This window comes from Lethenteron reissneri, chromosome 39 (genome assembly GCF_015708825.2).
Source record: "Lethenteron reissneri isolate LAM-NWPU_2019-01 chromosome 39, ASM1570882v1, whole genome shotgun sequence".
NCBI classification, from domain to species: domain Eukaryota; kingdom Metazoa; phylum Chordata; class Hyperoartia; order Petromyzontiformes; family Petromyzontidae; genus Lethenteron; species Lethenteron reissneri.
In genome coordinates, this window is record NC_083817.1 from 1287839 (window position 1) to 1315310 (window position 27472).

The 27472-nt window shown below is 45.2% G+C and overlaps 1 protein-coding gene and 1 long non-coding RNA gene across 4 annotated transcripts in view; one reads left to right on the plus strand and one right to left on the minus strand.

Moving 5' to 3' along the window:
- Nucleotides 1-23778, minus strand: part of LOC133351864 (phospholipid phosphatase 3-like) — a 39015-nt gene extending 15237 nt beyond the window's left edge. Inside the window, exons 1-3 of one of the 3 annotated variants that reach the window (XM_061567440.1) lie at nucleotides 23633-23778; nucleotides 19789-19887; nucleotides 18716-18825 (exon numbers count right to left, since the gene is read on the minus strand). In XM_061567440.1, coding sequence (XP_061423424.1) covers nucleotides 18716-18785 — 70 coding nt within the window. In that variant the 5' untranslated portion in view covers nucleotides 18786-18825; nucleotides 19789-19887; nucleotides 23633-23778. Of the gene's footprint in view, nucleotides 1-18715; nucleotides 18916-19788; nucleotides 19888-23632 lie in introns of those variants that run through there. The other 2 variants (XM_061567439.1, XM_061567438.1) reach the window with 2 other exon arrangements.
- Nucleotides 20953-24733, plus strand: LOC133351865 (uncharacterized). Its single transcript, XR_009756231.1, has 3 exons — nucleotides 20953-21068; nucleotides 23016-23056; nucleotides 23704-24733. It is a non-coding gene; the product is annotated as an uncharacterized LOC133351865 (long non-coding RNA).
- The last annotated feature ends 2739 nt before the right edge of the window (nucleotides 24734-27472 follow it).

The window sequence follows — 27472 nt, forward strand, 5'->3', positions numbered from 1 at the left end:
AGCCAGCGCTTGTGCACAGGGTGCCCTCTTGAATATTTGTGGAAGGGTTTAATTGAGCTTGCGTCTCCTTTCTTGCATGCTTAAGTATTGGTCTGATTAGGTACCGCACACGAGCTGTACATTTTCCCCGTTGTCACCGTCAAAGACTTGCAATATGAGAGAGTAAAAGTTGCGGTGGTAAATTGACACCACAATGCGCCACGCGATCTCATTTGCGCCTTTACTAAACACAGCGAGACACGCACGCGGCAGCTCTCGTGCCTCGGCAGGAAGGGCCGTACGGTGACATCGTCGCAGCACGGGGCACAGGGGTGGCATCGCCGTATGTTCTCCTGGTAGCAAACATTTATTTATCATCTGCCAATTACCGCTTTACTGTGACTCAATTAGTGCCGACTGCCGTAATATACTGTATTTTCTTTAACAATGTTTTCTTTTACCAGGTAAGGCCCACTGAGCTATAAAACTCTTTTTCAGAAGAGACCTGGCCACAAATCATAGCTCAACGAAGTGGCTTATCATGTGGAAATTTATCGCAGACAAATACTGTAAACGTGTGTTTCTAAATGTGGAGGGGAAAACCAGAGGACCCGGAGAAAAATCCACGTAACCATGGGGAGAGAGACACGCAAACTCTAAATATACAGGCATCAGGGTTGGGATCGAACCCACCACCTCCTCCATACCTAGCGAGGAAGTTAACATCTCGCCACCGTGGTGCCCATGCCCCCCAGCAACTTCTATGTGCCATAGCGACGGCGTACAGGAGGTGATGTCGCATCGCCCAGTGTCCACCTTCAGGCAGCATTGGAGCGAGTTGCCGGTTCAAACAGCAACCACTTCAAGTGACGACAGCCCAATCGTCCGGTTGCTGCCCTGCATCATCTTAGACCGCGCTTTAGCCGGAGTCCATGCTTATCAATATTTACAATGTGACAATGGAGCGATCGTCACCACAGTGACAATGGAGCAGTTGTACTCACTCTGTCGCTCTGTGTCTTGTGCTAAAATTTCACACTGCAAGAGGTTTTGCTTGACACGGGCTCACCAATGAGCTCATGCCAGATGACGAAGGCATCATGTCGGGCTTGGTGCCCTGCCACCATGTGCTCATACCACGAGCAAGTGACATCGCAGGAGGCTACATTACGTTGCTGTTACTGCCCAATGCTTCTCTAGGCCCAATGAGAATGTTCCAGTGACAATTAAGAGTTGGTGGTTTGAATGAGTGTCACTTTGGTGAGTCTGTGGCTTCTGCGGATTAAAAACAAAACTCCCTAAGTGTGCAACAGGCTTTAAAGTGCACGTGTCACTGCTCAAGAAAAAAAACACTCCCAAGTCCACTAAATATTGAGAGATGCTATCGCACGAGGAACATTAGCTATGGTCTAGCGACGATGGTCAGAACATGTTTCACTCACTCATTACATGACAGTGAGCGCGTCGTCACCGTGCTAGGAGTGGAACTCAACAATGAGTGTTAGAAGGAACATCTACGGGGATGCCCAGGCAACTACTGCCTTGTTACACGGCCTTTAAACCTAGCTGGACCACAGGCATTGGCCAGAGCAGCGACCCATCTAATATGTGGGACACAAAAAGTAGAATTGGTATGCTTGAACATGTATTTGCTGCTTCAGGATATAATTAGTACAGAATTTATGGACATTTAATTGCTGGAAAAAACATTGTGGAATATCCACAAAGCGGTAGATTAAACGGTAAAGGCCCCAATTTACTAAAGTGGCAAATGTTCCTTTTATGCCTGTTTTTTGGGCAGAAATATGCCAACAACTTAATTAACAACAATGAGCCAAATGGCAAAGGTGATGCGTTTTGGTCGTAATGTCAACGTGGAAGTTTAGCTTATTGTATATGTGATGGAACAAAACTCTAATCTGGTGGCAGTGTTAAGTTCAGTTCGGACGCTTTAGTACCCATTTCACAAGTTGAAATTTTGGAAAGATCCCTGAAAGTAGAATCTCACAATATTTTCATCACAGCAATTCTCAGAAATACATTTTGTATGCGCACCCAACTGTTCATTTTAAATACCCTCTGCCTTGCATCATGGGTCCTCCTCTTGCAAAATAAACCGTGCATTTTAAGAGGGCTTACCCCTGCATATAAAGCAAATATTCATGCAGTGACGCTTGTGAAAACATTGAGCAATGTGTACAGTCGCCAATCCCTTGTCCTCACACGCACAGCGCGCAACATACTACCGCGTGTGCTTTTAGCCACTCCTAAGAAGATGCTGTGATTCTGTCTGGGTCATAAGGGTTTCCTTATTATTTTGTATTATATATGCACGAGCTTGTTTACCCTAAAATCCTCCGTCCGTAAGACACGTTCGGGAAGTTATTTTGCGCGTAATGTTTGCGTATCTTTTAGGTCACATATGTTAGTAAACAAATACTCTAAATTCAGGAAAACCCTTCGTTTCCAAACACGTTTTCAGGAGGGTATCGTGCTGAATTGTTTGGACATTTTTATTATTTTATTATTTTTTTACTTAAAGCTTTCGTGACTGCAAGAATTCATACTCTTTGGGTCTTTCGGTAAAGTCACATAGACCGAAAAAATAATTAAAAAATCACAATCTACGTGACTTTACCGAAAGACAAAAAGATAATTTTATGATTGCAGTGTGTCCCGTATGGGAATGTCTCTACTAGGTCCTGTCATGACAAGAATCACTGATGGGGCCGAGGGGAGAAATCCCACATACATTCAGCGTTACAAAACATTGCCAGGATTTCCCCCCGCTGTTTGTAACATAGAGAAGTTTTCAGAAAATGTCAGACGGACAAGTGTGATTAACTCTTATACAGATGACCAACAGTTCATACGAGGTGCTGTCGACATACTGTTGTGAAGGGTTCAAAGTTCCAGAAGAGAACAGTAATAAAATAGGTGTGGTACAACGTACAGATTTATAGATCTAACTGCAATGAGTCTGTGGATTGAATATTAGTTGGGCTTTGAGTGAGAGCCCCTCGAAAGTGTGAGTATTCTCCGGGTGCTGTGGTTTCCTCTCACATGCCACAAACCAAAATAATTCACTAAACATCCCAATGTAGGACCTACCAAAATTAGTAATATTAAAAAAAAACTTTTTTTTAAACACACTTTTATGAAATCTACTAGTAATGGCAGAACTCCACGACTCCAGGAAGTGGCCCCGAAGCTTGCCATAACGTAAGGGACCGTGGCCAATTACAGCCAACGTCAGTTGACTGTGGACAATTAGACCCAAGCCGAAACATAACATATAAGAAAGAATGTTTAAAAATATATTTTTTATTTTTTTATGATAGAATATAGTATTGTCATCAGTATGACATAAGTATACCAAGTATGCAGTCGATACCACATTGGGAAGTGGGTTCAAATTGAGTTACAAGATTTGAGGATACGACAACAACAGACAAAGTGAGTTAAAAGAAAGTGTGTAAAAAAAACTGAGACTCGGGTGACACACACAATCCATCTGTATGGAATCAAGGCGGCATCTATCAGAGACAGCACGGGAATTAAATTGTGGGGCAATCTATGCGGACCTTGAGTTATCCCTTCTCATTTGTGGATTTTCTCTGAGATTTCCCAACCATATACAAAAAACAACTCGTCAATATGAATTTTCCAACATTCCCGAAGCGGGCCACACCTGAAAAGAAGTCTTTAATGCGGTTTTCACTGCTAAATATAATTACTCGTATTGCGTAAGGGCGTTTCATCATTTGACGAAAGTAACACATCGGTCACTGTACGTGGAACGGCATCTCGTCTCCACCCGTCGCCCATCCCGATAAAACTACAGGTGGGAAATTATGACTCTAAATGTGTACATATTGATACTGGTGTCTGTGCAGCGGTTAGCGCAACTTCGCTACGAACCCAGAAACCCGAGTTGGATTCCGGCCGTGCCGAATACGATCGGCGAGTGAGATCTGACCCGGTCGTGGGCCCCCACCTCACCAACCGTCGCGGACCTGCGTGGTGAAGTATAGTCAAACATCCCCCCCATTGCCGACACGCCACGGGTTGGCTTTCAACAGCGGAGGATTGACAAAGAGCTGTAGTATGCCTCACCCGTAGACCTTTGTGTTTATGGTTTGAAATCAGGACAATCAGACCCCAATCTTAGTGCGTCTAGTTCCAGGTATGGTTTGTATTTACCAACGATTGGAATGTATTTTTTTTAACTTAAAACTGTACTGCTCTCGCTGTTGCCAACATTGCGAAACGTTTAATAACGCAGCAAGTGCATGCAATTAAAATCGTATTTTTCTTACGGCCCGAAATCATGAGAAGGCTCTCGATGTTCCGAGAAAGAAAATCTGAGTAGCCTAGAAGAAGTGTCTGCATTCATGCCTCTGAAGTGTGGCTTATAGAGACAGTGGTGTAGCAGGAGCACAAGACTCTTCACTGTGTATTCAAAAACACTGGACCCGAAGTTGAATCAATATAATCTTCTTTTGTCTCAGTTGGCGAGAGCTGCCGAGATAAAATATGTATTTGGCATAAAAGAGACCCCTGTCATTGATGTATTGTTGTGTACGGTAGTTTATGTAACAATGTGAGCTCTCTGTCTATCCACTGTTGGACAAAGGGCTCTCCTCCACTACACGTCGGTCGTGGGCTGTTGCTTGACGAAGCTTTCACCGCGTTGGTCAGCGCGGGATAGTGAATGTGGCGAGCATAGACATCGGAGCATCGTGCAGTACAACAATTGACTGCACCGCCCGCTGTTGACGACGCAGTACCACGTCGGCCTGCGGCACCCCGATTACGCACGCCGATCACCCATCCAATTACCATCCATGATTAGCTCTGCTGAGCTCCCGAGCTCCGATGACTTCGGGCGTATTCTGGGTGCGATTCCGTCGTGGTCAAATGTCTTGAAGCAAAACAAAATAGATCGGCACCGCCGCACGCACAACCTGCGCGACTTGTCCAAAACTCGCATGCCATCAGCAGGTTCTCGCACGCGACTCCCCCACAGCATATCCGCTTCACCATCACGACAAAGGTCTCCTCCACAGACAGAACATCACCTCCTCTGCTCATTTTCGTGATGGAAGAGGGGGGGGGGAAAGCACTTCAGTAGCAGCACCAGCAGCAGCTGCACTGTTTACCGACGGACGAATGGAAGCGGAGATGTAAACAAGCACAGGAAACAGTCGGCGACGTTTCCACCGATAGGCAGAGGGCCGTAGCGCGAGCTGGGACGACACCGCGAGCGGCCACGCCGCCCGACAAACTCGTTCGCCGTGCGACAGATTCACATCGGGGACTCGGGAGGGGAGCTAGCGGGAGTGGGTTGGGCCAGTTCACGTGTGGCCGCTGCCACGGAGCAGCCTGCGTGCGACGGGCGGGCACGTAGGTCACGTCCCGAGTTTCCTTATACGAGCGATAAGCCTCAGGCGATGATTTGAACGTCGCCGGTAGATAAGCGATTGCCAAACGGCCTTCCTTGTGAAGAGGTCCCTCACTCAAGCTCGCTCGTCAAGCTGCTGCGTTACAGTGCGTGGCTTGCTGCTGGCCGGCTGACTGCGGCGATGACAAACGCTTGTAACCTATCGATGCGGAGGCGGGGCTGGTGGATCAGACAGAGATGGAACATGACGAGCGCGAGACACAAAATTGGGTAAAACGATTTATTTATTCCTACCAGTATCACACGTACTTGTGGTGAACATGCAACAAAAACATGCTCTGATTATAATAAAGCTGCATTGTCTTTGAAAGTGATCGGCCTACACCAGAGACATCCTTCTTTATAGCCTCGTCTCACCAGTGTCAGACCAGAGAACCGCAAAAGGCGAACCCGTACAAAGATAATGCCATACGTATCAGAGCATTTATAGCTAGGGGTGAGCAGCTATATCATTGGACCTTTTGCCAGTATCAAAGTATGAAAACAAGAATAGATTCTCATTTTTTAAAAGTGTTTCCCTCGTATTCTTTCAACCCAATCTTCAGCGTTACAAAAACCCAGTCTGGAGCGGCACATCTGGGCACGTGAAGAAAAAAAAGAGCGTACATCAAGATTCTGTTGGAAGTTGGAGTCTCTCCAAGAATGTGTTTTTGATTTAAATTCAATACAAAATGTAACCGATGTAGAATTCCCGGTGTCTCGAATGCCCATTAGTTTACAAGTGCACAATGGCCTGCAAAACGCCAAGGTGTCTCTTTGCCGAGCTGTGAGTCAGGAGAGGACTGTGTCAGAAGAATGTCGGCACCACTTAGAATTAACACGGCAATCGTCAATAATGCCACGTATTTACACGGGCAAAGCCCCATTGGGCCTAGAGACACTTTTCCAGGAAGGGGCTTGCATTGGGATGTTTGTCCAATGAGAGGCATAACTCTCACGAGGTCCGGATAGATGGGTGCATTAACCTGCTTACTCGACTTCTAGCTGCTAATGCTCTTGCAGCTTGGCGGGATTGAGTCTCACCAATCTGCGTGAACCACCAGCACTTGCCTCCAAAGTTCACCACGCCCAGCCGAACTCGTTGCTGAGGTGGCAGACCCAGGGGCTGTGTGGTTGCCGAGAGGGGCTGTGTGGTTGCCGAGAGGGGCTGTGTGGTTGCCGAGAGGGGCTGTGTGGTTGCCGAGAGGGGCTGTGTGGTTGCCGAGAGGGGCTGTGTGGTTGCCGAGAGGGGCTGTGTGGTTGCCGAGAGGGGCTGTGTGGTTGCCGAGAGGGGCTGTGTGGTTGCCGAGAGGGGCTGTGTGGTTGCCGAGAGGAGTTGTGTCGGGTGATTTATGAGGGTGTTCACTGCTATGGAGATCACAGCCATGGTTACCATCTCTACCAACATGAATGGCTTATTTAATGTCAGTGCCCCGTGTTATTTGATGTCATAAGCGGCCGTCCATAAATGACGTCACGCACCTAGGGGGGTGGGGGGGTCAGACATTTGTGACGATGTGTGACGAGGAGGGGGGGGGTGAGAAATGTGATGTCACATCAAAATGCGCAACTTTAAATAAATATAGACAACAAGTTCGACCCATGCAGGTATTGTGACAGGTATTGCTGGCCGCATGATACTGAATTATTAGCGTAGCAGCATAGAAGATCAGGGTGTCAAGTGATAACAAACATCGTTCAGTTTTAATGAAGTGAGTACTACTTTGTGGGAAGCGAAGAGTGGATTTTCTATGGATAGACTGGTCCCTGCCATGAGAATGATGGAATGTTCACGACTAGCTCAGAACCACTGACGTAGATGCCACTCTTTAAGCAGACACTGCAACTTTTTGGAAAATCTTGTGGTCTTACCTGTAAGAGAATACCTTGGCTTTGCCTACAACTTTGACAAGATATTAACCAAAAGATATCGTATATTAGGTATCTATTTGGCTGGACTGATGGTTCCAAAGCCAAAGGGAGGGAGATCCAGAATTAGAATTTGATTATGGCATGGTCCAGTACAGTGTGGCAGTCAGCACATGTGGAATTGAACCAGTTTGCAGCATCAATGGTGGATCCATTACCACAGCCACACATTGTTTTTGTGGAATGTTACCAAAGTGTGGTTTGTTACCTAAGTGTGGTTTATGCTGTAGGCTGTGTGTAAAGGGTTCTGTGAAATTCACAAGAGTGTGTTACTGTGCACATAAATCATGACTTACAAAGCTAAATGTTTTCAAAAGAGCTAAAGAAAGGCAAATGAATTCGTATTCGCCACTGGAACAGAACAAAACTAAATTTAAAATATCTGGAGGAGCCAGGAAGGGCAGGACGTCCCTGTTTGGCAACAGGGGTGAACAGAATGTGTTTACCAAACGTGCTCCACTCCTGATTGCAATAAAGTGTATTAAGTAAAAGCGTGGCAATATACTTGTGTATTTTTCCCAATTATATCCATATTGTGTTTTTGGAAACATATCATTATTCAGACAATGATATTTGGAATGCTCCAAGAAAGCAGCGTGACATCACCCCCCATGTGACAGAAAGTCCTCTATGATAATTTGGAACTATTTCTACAATTCCTGAACATGTGTGTGATGTCCACTTGTGGTGGCATCCTCTCACGTGTCTTGCCTTAGAGATGTTCTAACACATGGATTCAAGGCACCAACACAGGATTTGCCAAAATGTGTGAAATCTCAAATGTATAGTTTTTAGTGGTTATTTGGTTTCTTGCTCAAACTGAGAACCCTATGTAATCACAAGGCGGGTGGCTATCACGGGACCCAGGATCGGTGTTTAACTTTGTTTCCTGGCAATTATTGGCTCGATCAGCCACTCGGCCAACTTCTCCGTGATATGCTCATAGGCAGAAGTGTTCTTAAACTCCAACATCTGGATGTCACTATTGTGCTCAGCGGGTTTCATCGCACAGAGCATGTAAACGAGCCCCTGTTTTTTCAAGATCAATCGTCCGTTATGTAGAGCCACTGAGAGGCCAGTGGTGCAGTAGCTGTGGACGCAGGCGCAGTGAGGATGGCACAGGAGCCAAGATGTGCGTAGCTCCACACAATCACGCAACCTGAAAAGAGGTGCAATTTCAAAATAATATAATCCTAAAAATAATAGATATATATGGTGCAACTTCGAAGGCAATGATCTATTATTTTGGAAAATACTAATTATGTAAGGGATCAACTACATTCTTTTATTTTCCAGCTAAAGCCCACCAAGCTATTAGCTATTTTTGAGAGGCAACCTGGACACGCATGAAAGCTCATCAAAGTGGCTGACATCATCATCACACGTGGGAATTTAAGGTAGCCAAATCACCTAATAAGCGTGTTTATAAATGTGGAGGGAAAAACCGGAGGACCTGGAGAAAAATCAACACGACCACCATGGGGAGAGAGACACGCAAACTCCAAATATACAACAGGCATAGTCAGGGTTGGGATCGAGCCAACGACCTGCTGCTACCAGGCGAGGTAGATATCATCTCCTAGCCACCGCCAGTTGCATAAGCAATGGCTTGACACCTACAAGAAAGTCAATGGACCTCACAATCAGCAATGTACCCTTTCATCACCGCCAGTATTCTCGGCTCTTCATTACTGTCAATTTAATTCAAAGACCCAGAAGGCATCATCCAGGCAGCTCCACATCAACGTCCCATCCTTCCTGCGTGACTTTCATGAATTCAGAACTACCCATCACAGAGACCGCTCTGGATTCGAGACATCTAAAACTAAGGATCTCACTTCCTACATGTGATTAATTAGTTTCCTGAAACGTAAAATCTACAGTGAATTCAAAACATATGCTGGCAAGCGGAGGATTTCTTGATTGTTCTCTTGGGAATCAGGGCATTTGTGTTTTGGAGTTTTTTAGACATCAGATTAACAGGCCCATTTCTCCAAAACAATGTTATATTTTAACGTCTCTGGGCATAAACACATTGTAAACAACCCTAACTGCAGTAATATACAGCACACACACCTATGAAGTCTGTGGTTTAGCCTAAACACACATTGCTCAAAATATGCACACAATTACACCCGCACAAAAGACAAAGACTGCCGTGTAGCCTTAAGAGACTGTAGGGGCAAGTGCTGTTAGCGAGCACCTACGAAGGCCAGTACGGCACACGAGGGGGTCGATGAACAGCACCACGCCCGGCCGCCTTTGTCTCCCGAGTGGCGATGACCGCACCAGGGATGAGGGAGGACCAGTTCAGATAATCGTCACTGGTGTTGGCCATGAGCGGGAATCGAACTCTGGTTGGCGGGTTCATAGCGCGGCGTGCCAACCACAACCCTTCCACTCCCCGCATACACCCCGAAAACACACACTCATAGATAACACAGTAGACACACAAAATACATACTCACCATGTTTGCATTAATGCCTAAACAATGTTTAGTAAGATGTGGATACATGTATCCAGTGTGGATGCATTTCGCCACGACTTGTATAAGTATGCAGTATTTTAAGTCTCTCCCAACTGCTTCAGACCGTACCCAAGGCTCACTCAGCACTGGTGGCTGATATCGTAAATTATTTTCCTCTCTGAACGATTCAACACAAGCCAAGATGTCTTCCAGCTCAACCAAACAACAGGACAGAGCCCATCTGCTTTGGCAGTACAAAATCAATTGTGAACATTTCACATTACTATGGCAGATTCCTGGCTCTGCAGTAATTTCCTAAAAAGTGTTAGAACTTTATCAATTCCAGAGGGATGATGGATGTATTGACCCGACAGCCAATAATTGATCTCACAAGTTTGGTTACATAACAGGGATTAAATTATTATAAACAGCGATGACGCATCGCCGCATTGAACTGTTGTACAATAACGGATGGACTTTCCGCCAGTACTTGTCATCAGTTTATAATGCTGCAGTTTAAAAAACTTGTTTCAATTCCTGAAAAAAAGCAAAGTGAAAATCTACTTTCCAAAAACTAAAAAGAGAACTGGATTTGACCCTTCGCTCAATAACTACATCACAGGACTGTAACCATTTCACTAACGTACTTGCTGGTGACAGTAATATTAATGGAGATACCTTAATCCAGCTTTAGAAAGACGCTGAAGTTGATGAATAGTAATGTTTGTCACGGAAAATGTGCGAGTGTAACATGGAGCGTCAACGAAATGCATGTACTGTAATGATTCACCCCTCCATAAATTTGATGAAATGCCATCATTTGTGGTCGCGGTTGAAGAATCGATTCTTTACATCTTGTTTAAACATTTCTCGGTCTTTTTTTCTCATGTGTGCAGTGTTGTTCGTTCCATTAGCCTTAATGTAACAGCATATGTCCATACCAGTTGCCTAAATCATATACAGTACAACAGTCTTCCATGCCCCATATGTGTACAGCACGAGTTTACGGATCGATTTGAGTCGATGCATCGTAACAATGCCTCGTCGTCAACTTTACGTTTCTTCAAGCCGCCTTAAGTGCTCACAACTCCTCGAATGTGAAGGTGTGCCAAACAGGACATCACCATCATCAGCACACATTGGAGATGCCGATGGTGATGATGTCGGAAGATGTGGTCGAGTGGATCTGAAGTGAGAGAGCCGAGTCTGCATCCCCAAGAACCTGAGCTCAAATGCGGACACAGGCTTACGAGATTAAACTTGGTGTCTCGAGCGTAGACAGTTCATTGTATCGACCTGGTGGTCACCAATGACTGCACCTACAAAACATTAGAGTACATTGAAATTTGGTTTCACTTAATACGGTTCAATTCCAGCTGTGATAAACCGCTGATTTTTACCGGCATGCAACATAAAATAATTACATAGCAGAGGATGTAGGAAAGTTAGTGTAAAGATATAAATGCCACTTTGTAAAGTTCTGAAAATACACTCTTGCACATCCATTCTCAGACACGTGGATCACACCGAGCTGTACGATTTTGAAATAAAATATTTGTTGTGATTACATGAAACACCACAAGAACAGATGCAGTCAAAGTCGCATAAAAGACCAGTACGAGCAATAACTCAACTTATTCATACTACTAGCTTCAAATCTACAACTATTTGGGTCTTTCGGAAAAGTCACATAGAAAAATAATTATAAAAATCACGACGTTTCGATCGCAACACAAGCAATCATCCTCAGGTGAAAATCTTTATGTTGTACCACAACCAAATTTAATTACTGCTCTCTTCTCGAACTTTGCACCCTTCACAACATTGTCTACAGCACCTAGTATGCACTGTTGGTCATCTGTAGAAGAGTTAATCCCTCTGACTTTTCTGAAAACTTGTCTGTTACAAACAGCGGGGAAAAATGTTGGCAATGTTTTGTAACATTGAAGGTATGTGAGTATTCTCCCCTCGGCCCCATCAGTGATTGTTGTAATGACAGGGCCTAGTAGAGACATTCCCACACGGGATGCACTGCAATCATCAAATACTCTTTGGGTCTTTCAGTAAAGTCACGTAGATAGTGATTTTTTAATTATTTTTCGATCTACGTGACTTTATCGAAAGACCCAAATAGTATGAATTCCTGCAGTCACGAAAGCTTTAAGTCAAGATTCAACTCATTCAATTGAAAAAACTGGCCTCTTAAGATGTCATCGAAATTGCAATTCTCAGCAGTTTGTTCAGAGCCATTTGAAGTGGCAAGGAAGCTCACTTTATCTTATTGGCTTCAAGCAGTTTTTATTTGTATTTTCACCAAACACTGTACATGAGTATTTTGCTATCAGCATGTAGCTAGAGATGAAACATTTGAGCTTGTCCACAGAGAGATAACTTCTAGATTTTGTTGGAAACTTTTTTTCTTTCTCTCTACCTAGACAGCCTCCATAACCAGACGGCATATCAATATCATCTTTGTCTAGAAAAAAGATATGGACTTCTCTTCAAAACTGGCAACATTTTAAATTACTAACATTTTCTGGTTTGAAAAAAATATGAATGAAACAAATAAAAAAAATAAGCAACCATTAAAATCATATTCATGTAAAATTATACCCACGTACTAAATCCTTTCAGATGATAAGTAGGACTCTTAAAGCATGAATTTACTTCAAGTTCGTGAGTTATTCATGATTGTGTGCCTGCCAAGCACACATTTAAAAGCCAAGGATACTGTAAACCAGTTACATCACAAGAGGAAAGCCATTAACAAGATTTTAAACTGTGCAACATCTCATTAATATTTGCTGAATTGTCTGTGTGCAATGTCATTTGAGATCCCTACTGTATATCAGAGTCAACCCAATATATATTTGTGATGTGTACGTTGTAGACAGAATTTCAAAACCTAAACAACCAAACTAAGATATACAGTACTTCGGATCTTAGGTTGAAGAATATCTGGGACCGGCTAAAAATGCATGCGACCCAGAAGATCCATACACCTATTTAAGGATCTCCCTCACACAACCTCCAGGCGACATTCTCTACTCTAGAGCCAGGCCTTGACGATGAAGGCCAGAGAGCAGTTGCCAAAAATAACTTCATTGCCAACAAACTTTGACATGGTCGGCAGCGTAGACTTCCAACAACAAGAACAAATTACGGAGAACAAAACAATAACCCACATAAGCAAAACAACCCTTTAATCCACTCATTTATTGAAACTTAAAAAATAAATATTTAAGGGTTTGCAAAAAATGTGAACTGTGGTGCTGTGGGTCCAACATTATTGACAGCCCCGTGCCCTCTGGCTCATCTGTGCACAAAGTAGCATTTAGTTTTCCAGGTCTTGCCTTGCTGACCACACTCGTTGCCTGCGATATTTGTACCAGAGGTCGCAACCGGTTTCCCGATACCCGGCTACCCGTACCCGGCCGGGTACGGGTACCCGTTTGCAACCCTGGTGCGGCCGGGTACGGGTACGGGTAGGCCGTGAGTCACTGGTGAGTAACTGTTTGTCACTCATTTCCCAACGTCTTGTCTCTTCTCACAATTCAAGTTCCTAGAATCAACCCACCCGCGCCTGCAACACGGCTTCATCCCAGAGGTCGCAATCAGGTACCCGATACCCTACCCGTACCCGGCCGGGTGCGGGTAGGGTACGGGTACGGGTACGGCCGGGTACGGGTACAGGTAAGGAATCAAAACCCGTTTGCGACCTCTGATTTGTACCAGGTTATTTATTATTCCGGAGGCAGTTTAATAATGAGGTTAACAGATTTCAAGATGTCAAGTGCAGACATTACAAGGGACTGCATATGATGGGAAAGGTTCTGGCATTTAAATCATGATGCATAACCCTCCCTGTGCTGTCAAATACGCACACACAATAGAAGGAAAGCGGTACCACAATAGTCAAATGTCCTCGCTCTCAGCATTCACAGCTGACCAATGGGTCATGGACGTTTGTAATGCCACTTAAAGATCTGATACAAATGTTTTAAAATGCTGGAAATATCATCGTGTTTATTGCCACTTTAAAATCCAAACCTTAAGTTTGAAAATGCATGATGTACTGTCGTTTACAAACCCCTGTACAATAAGATTATCTTTTTGGTTGCTTCAACAAATTATAAGGTAAAAAGGGTCTGCCCTATGTTAAAAGTTAATCAGATTACATCTATGTCGTATGTATTACAGATTAGCGTAATGTTTCTCTTTACAAGCATCAGCCGGCAACGTTGTTGGCCTGCTTTCAACTGCACTGCTTCTCATGTGGCCGCCTCCTTCGCCAAAGCCACCACCACCAGCGTGCCCTTGCTGCTGCTGATGAGCAAGATTCAGGGCGAGAATCAAAACTTAAGTTGAAACAAATTCTCTGTAGCTAAGCCATTGCAAGGTCCAGTGGCTAAAGAAAATAAACACTAACTTTGGCAGTGCGACCATTTGCACTTACGAAGATGGGAAGTGGCCAACTCAAGGGAAACTCGTTACAGCATTACGATCATTAGCACCAGATGTAATGAACTTAAGGCATACCTGTCAACCCCTGATCAGTGCCCTATCTTATCACAGACCATTCCAGACCTTATTGATCATCCAGTGCCCCTTTTAAATCTCAACGTTCGTCCTACAAAGAGCCATCACAAGGGAGAAACACAAACAAATAGACAAAAACATGTTTTTCCCTCCTGTACAAGAATACGGGTAACCCGTATAGGTTGACGATTTCACAAATTGTCTGTGCTGCACAATGAAAAACATTGCCAATTCAAATGAGCCAGGAAAGTGAACACAAATCCCATCATCGAAGGTGGGCAAACCGGTTCAACTCCCTCGGGGAATACCGCTTTCAACTGGACCCGCCACACACGTGCACACAAGCTAAACTATTTTCGAACAGTCCAGTCCAGAGAGAAATAAGTAAAATGAAGACATCCCACGGATATATCATTGTCAACCCTTGACGATTAGCGCGCAGCAATCCCATTGTGATCGTGTTCGTTACGTGCCGAGGAAAGGCAAAGGGCAGTAGCTATTCCACTGCTAGAGGTGGGATTTGTTTGCTCATAAGAACGACAGTGGGTGGTGATGTGCACCAGATAGTTCTAGGAAAACTGCGACAGGCACAACAATGGGAATTGGTGTCAACGGCACACGAACGGTGTGCCCCCGAGTGTGTGATGAGTGTGTGTGTGATGAGGGTGTCGGTGTGATGTGTGTGTGTGATGAGTGTGTGTGTGTGTGATGAGTGTGATGTGTGAGTGTACCATGTACTTAAGTGTGTGTGTAGTGTGTGTGTGTACTAAGTGTAGTGTGTGTGTACTAAGTGTAGAGTGTGTGTAGCGTGTGTTGTGTGTGTGCGTTGTGTGTGTAGTGTGTGTGTAGTGTGTGTGTGTACGTGTAGTGTGTGTGTAGTGTGTGTAGTGTGTGTGTGTAGTGTGTGTGTGTACGCGTAGTGTGTGTGTAGTGTGTGCAGTGTGTGTATAGTGTGTGTGTACTAAATGTAGTGTGTGTGTGTAGTGTGTGTGTGTAGTGTGTGTAGTGTGTGTGTGTAATGTGTGTGTGTAGTGTGCGTACGTGTAGTGTGTGTGTAGTGTGTGTGTGCAGTGTGTGTAGTGTGTGCGTGCAGTGTGTGTGTACAGTGTGTGTGTAGTGTGTGTGTGCAGTGTGTGTGTAGTGTGTGTGCGCAGTGTGTGTAGTGTGTGTGTGCAGTGTGTGTAGTGTGTGTGTGCAGTGTGTACGTGTAGTGTGTGTGTGCAGTGTGTGTAGTGTGTGTGTGCAGTGTGTGTGTATCTATGGGCAGCGGTGGTGTAGCTGTTAGCACTACGCTGCGCTACGAACCCGGCCACCCGAGTTCGATTCCCGCTCTCGGCCAACACCATCAGTGACGATAATCTGAACCGGTCTTGGGCCTCCCCTAGGTCGACTCGGCCTCAAATGAGTACCTGGTGTGGTGTGTAAACAACACCATTGGGGAGACAAAGGCGGCCGGGCGTGGTGCTGGCCACCCATACCGACCTCCATAGGTGCTCGCTAACAGCACTTGCCCCACCAGTCTGTTAAGGCTACACGGGGGATCTTTGTCTTTGTATCCATGCATACGGTGTACACTGTGTGTGGGTTGTACCAAGTACGTCTCTTTGTTGAACGTGCGTGTTGTGTCTCTATACAGGTACACGTATATACAGGTACACGTGTTGTGTGTGTGTCTCTAAGCAGGTACACGTATGTGTGTGTCTATACAGGTACACGTGTTGTGTGTGTCTATACAGGTACACGTGTGTGTGTCTATACAGGTACACGTGTGTGTATACAGGTACACGTGTGTATGTGTGTATACAGGTACACGTGTGTGTGTATACAGGTACACGTGTGTGTGTGTGTATACAGGTACACGTGTGTGTGTGTGTGTATACAGGTACACGTGTGTGTGTGTATACAGGTACACGTGTGTGTGGTACACGTGTGTGTACGTGTTGTGTGTGTATACAGGTACACGTGTGTGTGGTACACGTGTGTGTACGTGTTGTGTGTGTATACAGGTACACGTGTGTGTGTGTATACAGGTACACGTGTGTGTGGTACACGTGTGTGTGTCTATACAGGTACACGTGTGTGTGGTACACGTGTGACCGTGCGGGTGTTCTGTGTCCAGTGCAGGGAGATTGCACGCGTGCTTGTGGACTGTACAGGACTGTACCCTGTGTGTGTGATGTGTGTGGTGTGGTGGTGTGCGGTGGTGGTGTGTGTGTGATGTGTGTGTGATGTGTGTGTGTGTGGTGTGATGGTGTGCGGTGGTGGTGTGTGTGTGTGTGGTGTGATGGTGTGCGGTGGTGGTGTGTGTGTGATGTGTGTGGTGTGGTGGTGTGCGGTGGTGGTGTGTGTGTGATGTGTGTGTGATGTGTGTGTGTGTGGTGTGATGGTGTGCGGTGGTGGTGTGTGTGTGTGTGGTGTGATGGTGTGCGGTGGTGGTGTGTGTGTGATGTGTGTGGGGTGGTGGTGTGCGGTGGTGGTGTGTGTGTGTGATGTGTAGTGATGTGGTGGCGTGCGGTGGTGGTGTGTGTGTGATGTGTGTGGTGTGATGGTGTGCGGTGGTGGTGGTGTGTGTGATGTGTGTGGTGTGATGGTGTGCGGTGGTGGTGTGTGTGTGATGTGTGTGGTGTGGTGGTGTGCGGTGGTGGTGTGTGTGTGATGTGTGTGATGTGGTGGCGTGCGGTGGTGGTGTGTGTGTGATGTGTGTGGTGTGATGGTGTGCGGTGGTGGTGTGTGTGTGATGTGTGTGGTGTGGTGGTGTGCGGTGGTGGTGTGTGTGTGATGTGTGTGGTGTGATGGTGTGCGGTGGTGGTGTGTGTGTGATGTGTGTGGTGTGGTGGTGTGCGGTGGTGGTGTGTGTGTGATGTGTGATGTGGTGGCGTGCGGTGGTGGTGTGTGTGTGATGTGTGTGGTGTGGTGGTGTGCGGTGGTGGTGTGTGTGTGATGTGTGTGGTGTGGTGGTGTGCGGTGGTGGTGTGTGTGTGATGTGTGTGGTGTGATGGTGTGCGGTGGTGGTGTGTGTGTGATGTGTGTGGTGTGATGGTGTGCGGTGGTGGTGTGTGTGTGATGTGTGTGGTGTGGTGGTGTGCGGTGGTGGTGTGTGTGTGATGTGTGTGATGTGGTGGCGTGCGGTGGTGTGTATGTGATGTGTGTAGTGTGGTGGTGTGCGGTGGTGGTGTGTGTGTGATGTGTGTGGTGTGATGTGTGATGTGTGTGGTGTGATGGTGTGCGGTGGTGGTGTGTGTGTGATGTGTGTGGTGTGGTGGTGTGCGGTGGTGGTGTGTGTGTGTGTAGTGTGGTGGTGTGCGGTGGGGGTGTGTGTGTGATGTGTGTGGTGTGGGTATGATGTGTGAAGGGTGTGTGGGTATCGTGATGTGGTGGTGTGTGGTGATGTGTGGGTGTGTAGGCGTGATGTGGTGGTGTGTGGTGATGTGTGGGTGTGAAGGGTGTGATGGGTGTGTGGGCGTGATGTGGGTGTGATGTGTGAAGGGTGTGATGGGTGTGTGTTGTGTGTGGATGTGTGTGAAGGGTGTGTGGGTGTGATGCGTGTGGGTGTTATGGGTGTAGTGTGTGTGTGCGTGTGTGTCTGTGTGTGTGTCTGTGTGTGTGGTGGGGAGCGGTGGGGTAGTGGTTAGCGCTACGCTGCGTTACGAACCTGGCGACCCCAGTTCGATTCCCGCTCACGGCCAACACCAGTGACGATTACCTGAACCGGACCTGGGCCTCCCCTAGGTCGACTCAGCCTCAAATGAGTACCTGGTGCGGTGTGTAAACATCGCCACTGGGGAGACAAAGGCGGCCGGGCGTGGTGCTCGCCACCCACCCCCTCGTGTACCGTACCAGCCTTCATAGGTGCTCGCTAACAGCACTTGCCCCTACAGTCTGTTAAGCCTATACGGGGGATCTTTGTATTTGTCTGTGTGTGTGTGTCTGTGTGTGTGTGTCTGTGTGTGTGTGTCTGTGTGTGTGCCGTCGTGCACAGTACACGCGGCTGTCCTGTCTGCGTGAGCACGCGTGTGCACTGCGTTACACACTGCAGTCTACCATCGTGTGCATCGTGTGCTATATATAGCGTGTATCCTGCATTGTTAGTGTGTGTCCAATACAAGTACTGTACACTATTGTGTTTTTACGTAGTGTATATCTTTACGCAGTGTATATGCACGTTCATTTGACACCACTCCTGTGTGTATACACCCAGCCGTGTAACGTGTAAGTAAGGAACAGCATAACTATTGAACAATCTTATAAATAAACGTGTACCGGATGCATTCATCTCACACGAGCGACCATTGTGTACGTATCCGGTGTCGTGCTTGTGTCCTGCTGCGAGTGCGTGCGGCAGCACGTGCGGTCTCACCCAGCAGCAGACAGAGCACGTCAATGGCCACGCAGCCCATGCCCAGGGGGTCTCCCGTCACCCACGCCATGCCTCCTGCCGGTGCACGGCTGCTCCGCTCGTCCTCTCTGCTGCTCGCCCTCGCGTATTTTAACTCGAACATGACACCACCACCACACCACACCAGCACGGGGCTCTCCTCCTCCTCCTCACCACCACCTCCCCCACCACTGCCAGCAGCCACTCCCTCTGGCACACGCCCTCCGTGTGCTGCTCTTCACCCCCCTCCTCCTCCTCACTCTCACGTTTTACTCACCCTCGCCACCGACAGTGAATCACTCTCCTGTGTCTCTCACACACACTCTCTCACACACTCTCTCACATACACACACTCTCACATACACACACTCTCACACTCTCTCTCTCTCACATACACACTCTCTCACACTCTCTCTCTCACTGTCTCTGTGCTTCAGTGTCACGCACTCACCCACCCAGAACCTGACAAGCAGCCTCCACCTGTACACTCTTCCTTGAGTACACACGCCCCCCTACCCCAGCCAGCATCATTCACGATAACAACAACCACCACCACCACCTCCTCCTTCTCCTGCTCCTCCTCCTCCTCTCCCAAGACTCGAACAGTGGGCTGCTTCTGAGTCTGGAAGAGTGTGACCCCTACCCCCTCCCCGTAATGCAAGCCACAGGTTGGGTTACCATTGGTTTTCTTTCAAGACACACTTTTGTTATTTTATTTGTTTAGCAAGCAAGCAAACTCTGCTGGAAAGCCAATTGGCCGATGGACTGAAACATATATTTGTTTTTGTGTAAGTGGAGAAATACCGTGGTGGCATGCCCGCGTTATTAAGAAACCATCATTTCCAGGGATATCAAATTTAGCCAGTTTACAACTTGTAATGTTTTTTACATTGCTTTGTATTCAAAGAATCTAATAAAAAGCAATATACTGTGGAGGAATAATGAAAGAAACCCCATATAAAAACCCACCAGAATCCACAAACCATTTCAGCAATGTACAAACCAACACAAACGCAGATGCCACATGGCACAAACACTGCTGTCATGGAACTCACCAGCACCACGGGTTCCTGTGCAGCACGGAGAGGCTGACTGCATCAAGGCAGCATTGCTTTCCACTCCAACTCTATTTTCATGGGTCCCCAAGACAATTCCTGTTATGTGCAGATCATGTCAGAGCCGCCGATATTATTTCGAGTGAACAATAGGGAACAAAGCTACTCCTTCAACCAGAAACTGAGTTTGCAATCTTAATCCCTTAGTTGTTGCTGATCAGAAGCCTCACGTTCTTAAGCAAACTGCTTTTTTCACCAATAACACAGTTTTTTTTTGGGTTAGATCGCGAAAATATAAATGTGTGTCGGGTGGTGGCGGGTTTAACGACACATTTATATTTAGGCGATCTAACCCCAAAACCCTGTTTTATGGATGATATTGGTGGCAAAAGCCTACATGTTAAATTCGCTTTTTTTACATTTGCATAAATAATAATTTACGGAAGTTATTATAGAGAGATTATAGAATTATTGGCATGGAAAAAACGTGTGGTTCCTGTGATGCACGTGTCCTCGTGTTTTGCACAGCACCTTAAGATGCATTTGGATGCTCCATGATTATATTGCCCTCTGCAGTCTTGTTTCCCAGCGCATAGCGAGTCCGCTGTAGTATCGTGCTGTGACTGATATCCTTTGAATGAGGTGAAAAGCTACTGAGAGCTACGCATGTATATTTATCAAGAGATCATAATCATCACGATCCGTGGGTAGATAGCCCGTAGGCGTCCACTTCACAATTCGTCATTTCAGATACCTGGGTAATATACAGGCGTTGAGTTGAAGGTTTAAAATTAATTACAAAACTGCCGTATAAAATGCCTACACAAATTGTTAAAACGGCAAAAAGTCATGCAAAAGACATGGCATGACATATCTAAGGAGGGAAGCATGCTTCTGCACGCTCGTGCAGCTGAATGTTATAAATTCCTTTCACACACACCCTTCCCACCTCTCCCCTCTCTTACCGCCTCACCTCCATTCTCCCACGAGGTGGAAATGACAGCTCATAGGTGGGGTTTTTCTCGTCCATGTTGGTGCTTTTTGGGACGTTAATAATGTCGTTAATACGTGAATTAAGTTGTATTGAATAGCTAAGATTTAGTCTTGGTGCTCTTTTGATAAATATTGCTATTCAGTTTGAATGTCTGTAACATGTACAGAGAACGCTACACCATTGTACTGTACTGTGTGATTGTATCTCCCTGTGAGTCCACTGCTAGATGAAGGCCTCCTGCTCAGTCCCAGTCATCGGAGTTGTTTGATCATACTTCACCGTTCTGGTCAGTGTGGGTTGTTAAAGTGGGGGGGGGGGGGGGCAAGAAGGGCTAAGATGTCACTCGCAAAATGATGTTAGCCATGGCCGGGAATCATGGCGAACATCACCGAGTTCATAGTGCAGCGTGATGATTATGATCACTGCATCACCCATCATCACTCTACCCCACATTACTGTATATCATTCCCACAATTAGATATGAGTGATTGCGCTTAATACAGGGTTTACTACACATACACAGTACTGCACGTATTTCTAGAAATCAGGGCTGCATATCGGATATACACCATATACTGAATCAAATTCTATATGAAGTAATGGACATTAATGTATGCTCACGTTTGGAGCTGTTCACACAGATATGCACTGAAGGGAACGTGAAAATGTACTGTTTGTGCTCTTTCGAGGATTATCTTTTTTCAGTGTAAATGCACTGTAACAAATGGCAGAGTCCAACGACTATGGCACTGTAGTTTACAGTCCTTTGTCAATCACCTGCAGTAGGAAGGCCTCCAACCTGGGCTAGTGCCCTGCACTTTGAACCCAGAGATCCAAGTTCCATTTCCAGACATGGCGAACATCGGCGACGAGTTATGTCTGAGCCAGACCTGCGCAACTCTCGACTTCTCAAACCCAAACTGAGCAGCGTGGAGAAGTATGGTCAAACAGCACTGTTTCTCATCTCCAACATATAATAAATATATCTAACGGCACTAAACACAGGGATGAGTACACATACACAGCATGATACAATTAGTGTCTGCTTAAACACATGCTTGCTATAGCACAGTGGTCAAGAAGGCCCAATCGTTGATGGATTGAAACATGTTCTTAATGCATATGGATGGACTTTTGACAGGCTTTGTTTTTAACTTCGTAAAATAGGCCCACTCCTCACCCCGCTTGGTGTTGCTGCGACCAGAACAATTGTCATGATGGCCCTCAGGATGAAGGATTCTTTGTGGAATTTGCCCCTCCGCCTGCCTAGACCTCCGATTATCATGCATGCATGCATCCACCAATGTATGACTTAGAGCACAACCTGAAATTATTTTATTGTCTCTGTAACGGATTACGGTCTCCATAAAATACGTAAGCTAGAGTAAAACAGCATTCACTAAAGAAAAACCATTGTCAATATTCTGGGTCTCAAATGTTTTAGTTTTACACCCCCATTTGTACAGTCGTGTTTCTTGTGTCCATATTATTTGCATACTTAAGTTAACCTTTTTAGCCTACATGTAAAATACAAACATAATTTGCACGAGTCTAAAATAATGTATTCTTTCACAACAAGATCTGAGCATAGCAATTGATTTTACAGTACTTGATTAAATGACCCATCGCTATACAACTACTGGATTGGGTTTCTCCACGGCCATCTCCACCTAAGATGACGAGTACTTTGTGTGGTGAGGTCACAACCGTAGCTGTTAGCTTTGAGACACAGTCAACATGCCTGACGCTAGCCACCGCACATACTTGTGCACCATGCCAACCATACAGAACGTTTCTTATCTGCGACCTTATTGGCCACAACTCCTATTATACATGGGAGGTAATGTACAGAGTCTCTCCAAAAACGTATAGTATGCACGGACCTATTCTTCCACGTATCAGAGATTTTTCCCACGGATAAGTGGAATAGTTTCACAAAGAACCAAATCGATAATAGGGTCCGCGATGTTCTGCCAAGTCGATGTGGATGAGGAGTTATGTACGAAGAGAACGAAGGATGTTGCTCACGTGCAACCTGTGAATGAGCAGAGTCTTGTGAAAGCCTCGTTGATTTTTACTGCTTTTGTTAAAATATGGGCGTTTTAAAAAATATGTGCCCACTAAAGGGTCAAGGTTCACAATTGTTACAGCAAAACTACAGCGGCAATAAAATGTCTCGTGCTGTGACTATAAAGCCACCCTTGTAACTCACACTTGCATTCTTTTTTTACAGTTAAACTGGACTTGCACACACAAAGACATCGATACTACAAAGTAAGGGTGAAACGATTAATCCACAACCCACAGTTATTTGATAATTATTTTCAATTTAGGCTCACGGTTTTATTCAAGAATCAATTCTTAACATTTTGGTAAACGATAACCCCTCTATTGGCTGCTCGGGTGATGTAAGCTCATGACATAAATTAGTTCTTACACACATTCAATGCACATAATGCGAGCTTAAGAATTTATATGACTAATCAGTGAATCAATGCATCGCTCCATCCCCCATGATAACATTTATAAACAGTCTGTTTGGGCAAGGGCTGTTGGCGAGCACCGATCAACACCAACATGGTACACGAAGGGGTGGTATGGCAAGCACCACGCTCGGCTGCCTTTACCTCCCTCGTGGTGATATTGACGTACCACGCCATGTACTCGTTCAACAGTTGACTGATGGGAGGCCCAGGACCGGTTCAGATTTTCGCCACCAATGTTAGCCGTGGGCGAGAATCGAACTTGAGTGGTCAGGTTCGAAGCGTGCTAAGCACGACGTTGTTGCTCCCCACAGTCTTAATAGGCACACACAGTGACAATAGGTACACGAGCCACACACAAACTCACCTGGGTGAGGTTGACGCGGTGTGTTCGCGAGACTGTGACCCAGGTCTCCGTGCTTGTGAGTCTTCACTCAGAAGTGAGAGCGACGCTTGGTGAGGCCTCCGGCTCCGGGTGGATGGAACCACAGAGTGCTGCAACGTCCTCCTGAAACCACCACCGCACACTTCCCACACTGCCGTGTTGACACGTTCATAAAAAACAATGAAACCACCACACTCATGAAGCAAACCTCATAAACCTCAAAGCTTAGTACAATATCATGCAAACATTTAAATGAGTGCCTTACCAGTGAACACTGTATATTGTAATGTTGTTTTTTTACAGTATATGCTCCTTCTCCAAGGTACATCAAAATCTGACTTCCCGTGGAATTGGCAGATGTTCATGTGGGTGATTGAATCACATGATCGAGATTTCTCAACGTTCCACGATTGTGGAAGTTCCTGCTTGTGAATTTGCGTTACAAGACCTCGGAGTAAAAAAATCTGATGGCCACAACCAAAAACAACTGCAATTTAAAATAGGGTTAAAAATGTAAACTTATGAGCACCAATACCGTTTTAGTGGCAGTCACATGCTATGAAGTGGTAGTCATGTGTTGTTACTAATGTAATGTATTATTTAACAACAAGCAGACTTACGCTTGTAGTTTAAAACTCGAGTGTACTTTACATGGAACACATGACCACTACTTAACTCTGGTTTGTGGGTAATGTTTTCTGATAGCTGAATTTATGCGTGACCATTTCATGATTTTCTCAGCATATTGTGAGAACAAAACAACCCATCTCGACAAAATCTATTACACATTTATAATGCAAATGACCCGATACATATGTTGGCGAATGTCCCTTTTGTAAAAAAATTATGGGGGGAAAATGTGCAATGTCTCCATAACCACCAACGGGGATAATAATAATAAAAAAGATGTGTTTCGGCAGTTTTGTGAAGAACTGCATCCGCCTACATGGCTTTTCAATGTACATGTGGTACATGCGCATGTACAGCCCTTTATCAATCCACTGCTGAAAGAGGGCCTCCCCACGCCATGCGAATTGTGGGGGTTATTTGACCACATACTGGTCAGTGCGGGTAAGTGTAAACAGGCAGCAAAAATGTGGCAGCAAAGAAGTACAGAAATGGATTACGCTAAACTCATTTTCTGCTTAACACATAGCCCCCCATACGGTAATTGTGTAAAAAATTATTTCCACAAGGTCGTAAATATTATAATTATAATTAAAGGATTCCAGGCTGTTTGATCGGGCATTATTGTAGAACATATACAGTGCTTAAAAAAAAAAACATTATCACAAGCAGTGTGAGAGGTCATGCTGCAGGGCATCATGGGAACGAACAGGATCTTGCAAGCCCTATGTGCTCTGGCCAACTGCCATAAAAAATGAAAATGTGGCCTTTTTAAAATTCTAAGCCGTAAAGCAATGCGGTAACTACAGGTGCTGGTTTTCACTCAGGGACCTTAAACAGAACGACTGCCCAACCTGCACAATTGCCCTCAACTGGAACGAGCTTGGTACAGCCTATGGGCTTTATAGACAAACGTGATTCCCAGCCCAGAGTTTCAATCATCTGGAAGAAAATAAAACAAAACATGATCTTATCGGCTGTGGAGGATGTTACTGCGACACGCATATTTGTGTGAGATTGTACACACACATAGCACAATTACCTTTCGCACTGGGTCGACAGGTACCACACAATTTCAAGTACACCCTGTGCAGTGGAAACTCGTATACAGGAAAGCCACTCTAATCCGTGACTCTATTACCCACGCCTCCTATTGTATGTGGAGCTCTTCTTCCAAGTACGTATCTGCATTTATCCGTGCATTTTCCAGTAGCGAAGTGGAGAAAATTCTTAGCTGCGTGAATACGGTAATCATCGTTCCCGCGAGAGTGATCCTTCACGTAGAGTTCTGATGTGCACAGGACTGCATTATACACAAAGGGCCTGAATCATGATGTACTTGAGATTATTTGTGATAATGTGCTATTGTCTGCATCACCAACAATGGCATACGCTACTTTCCAACCCTATTGCTTTCAGACGTAGGCTGCCGATTTTTTTCTCCTTTTACCGCAGAACAATTTCCTAAAATAATAATTTGCTTCATGGAATTACAGTGTTTTGATACAATTATGTGAAAATGGTAATGTCAAAATTGTAAAATAAAAAAAATATCTTGTTTTATCTTTTATTTCTAAATTATATTCCATTATTATTTTAATATATATTCTTTAAGATATTGTCTTCGTAGAGATTTTTGGCTTAAAAAAATTCCAGAAAATCATTGTGGAGATGCTTTGCCTGAGCACGTGCCAACCTATATCCCGCTCGTTATGTTTGAAAGCTTAGCAAATACTGTATATATGAATGAAACAAATCGCCACGGCCATGCGTATCGGGCTGTTGAATCAACATGTGCATCTGTACCCTTGTTGGGAGACGACACGTGCACACAGCGTATCGCGGTTGCATTCCACAACGTGTACTTTGCATTAAGTACACACAAACCGCGCAGGGCAACACACAGCATGGAATAACAACACCGTGCGGGTGGAGTAACCACACACCCTCGTGTTGTCTCTGCCAATCCAGAACACACACACACGCCTCTCACTCGTGCACACAAAAGACAACTCGTATTCCCCATATAGACATGGAGACTGTTGGGGCGAGTGCCGTGAGTCTTGACTGGTGCATGGAGAGGGGGAGATGTCGTCAGCACCACACCTGGCCATCTTTGGCTCCCCTGTGTTCATGTTTAGCACTGTGGAGTCGAGGGTGGTAACAACAGCCCACACCGAAATATTAACAAACCCACAGCGTATGAGTAACTCATTGGAAGTGGACAAGATACAGTAGTTGTATTCATAGTGTTTAACGTAATATATTGTATTTAGACGCAGACCAACTGTTACATTGTAGAAATAAATATGTTATCAGAGTTCAGCCACCAATATATTTAATCAATCCACTCCCAACATCATGTATGTTTTTTTTTTACCATACTTCACCGCGCTGGTCACTGCGAACGCGGAGAGCATGAATGTGATGACAACTCACATTGCAACCCACGACTGCACTGAGTAGCCATTATACGCGCAGATATAAATGTGTCGTGAAACCCGCCACCAACCAACATTTATTAGGGTTTGTCATGTGTTTGACCGATCTATCCCAAAAACACCTGCATTATGGATGTTTGCAAGATACATCATACAGGTTTTCGCGCAAGGACTCACAAGTGATGTCATCACAGCTACTCATCTATTTAAGGAACGAAACAGGAGGATTTCTCCACAATTCTGGTTGTCGCCTGATGAAGCTAGTTGTAATTACTGGCGAAACGTCGTACTCAGATTGTAAATGGTGTGCATTTGCTCTCCGATGCACCGGTGTGCTGCACGAGTAACGAATTGGCACGTTCTGTTTGCGTGACAAACCTTACTAGTTGGCTGTGTCAGGTGGTGGCGGGTTTAACGACACATTTATTATATTTACGCGTATTCTGTAGTTCTTTCGGTAAAGTCACGTAGAGAGAAAAAAATTATAACAATAAAATAATAAAAATAAAGTCAATAAAAAATATAGATATTTACGCGATCTAACCCCCCCAATAAACTGTATTATGGCTGACATTGGTCGCGATAGCCTGCTGCGTGTTAAACTGCACGGAGTATTTTTTACTGCACTGCCCTCTTCTGCCCGCTTTGCAGTAGTGTACTTGAAGTGCCCACCACTTCTTATTGGTTCTTTCGGTAAAGTCACGTAGAAGTGAAATATTATAAAATAATACAAATAAATATTTTTTAATTTTAT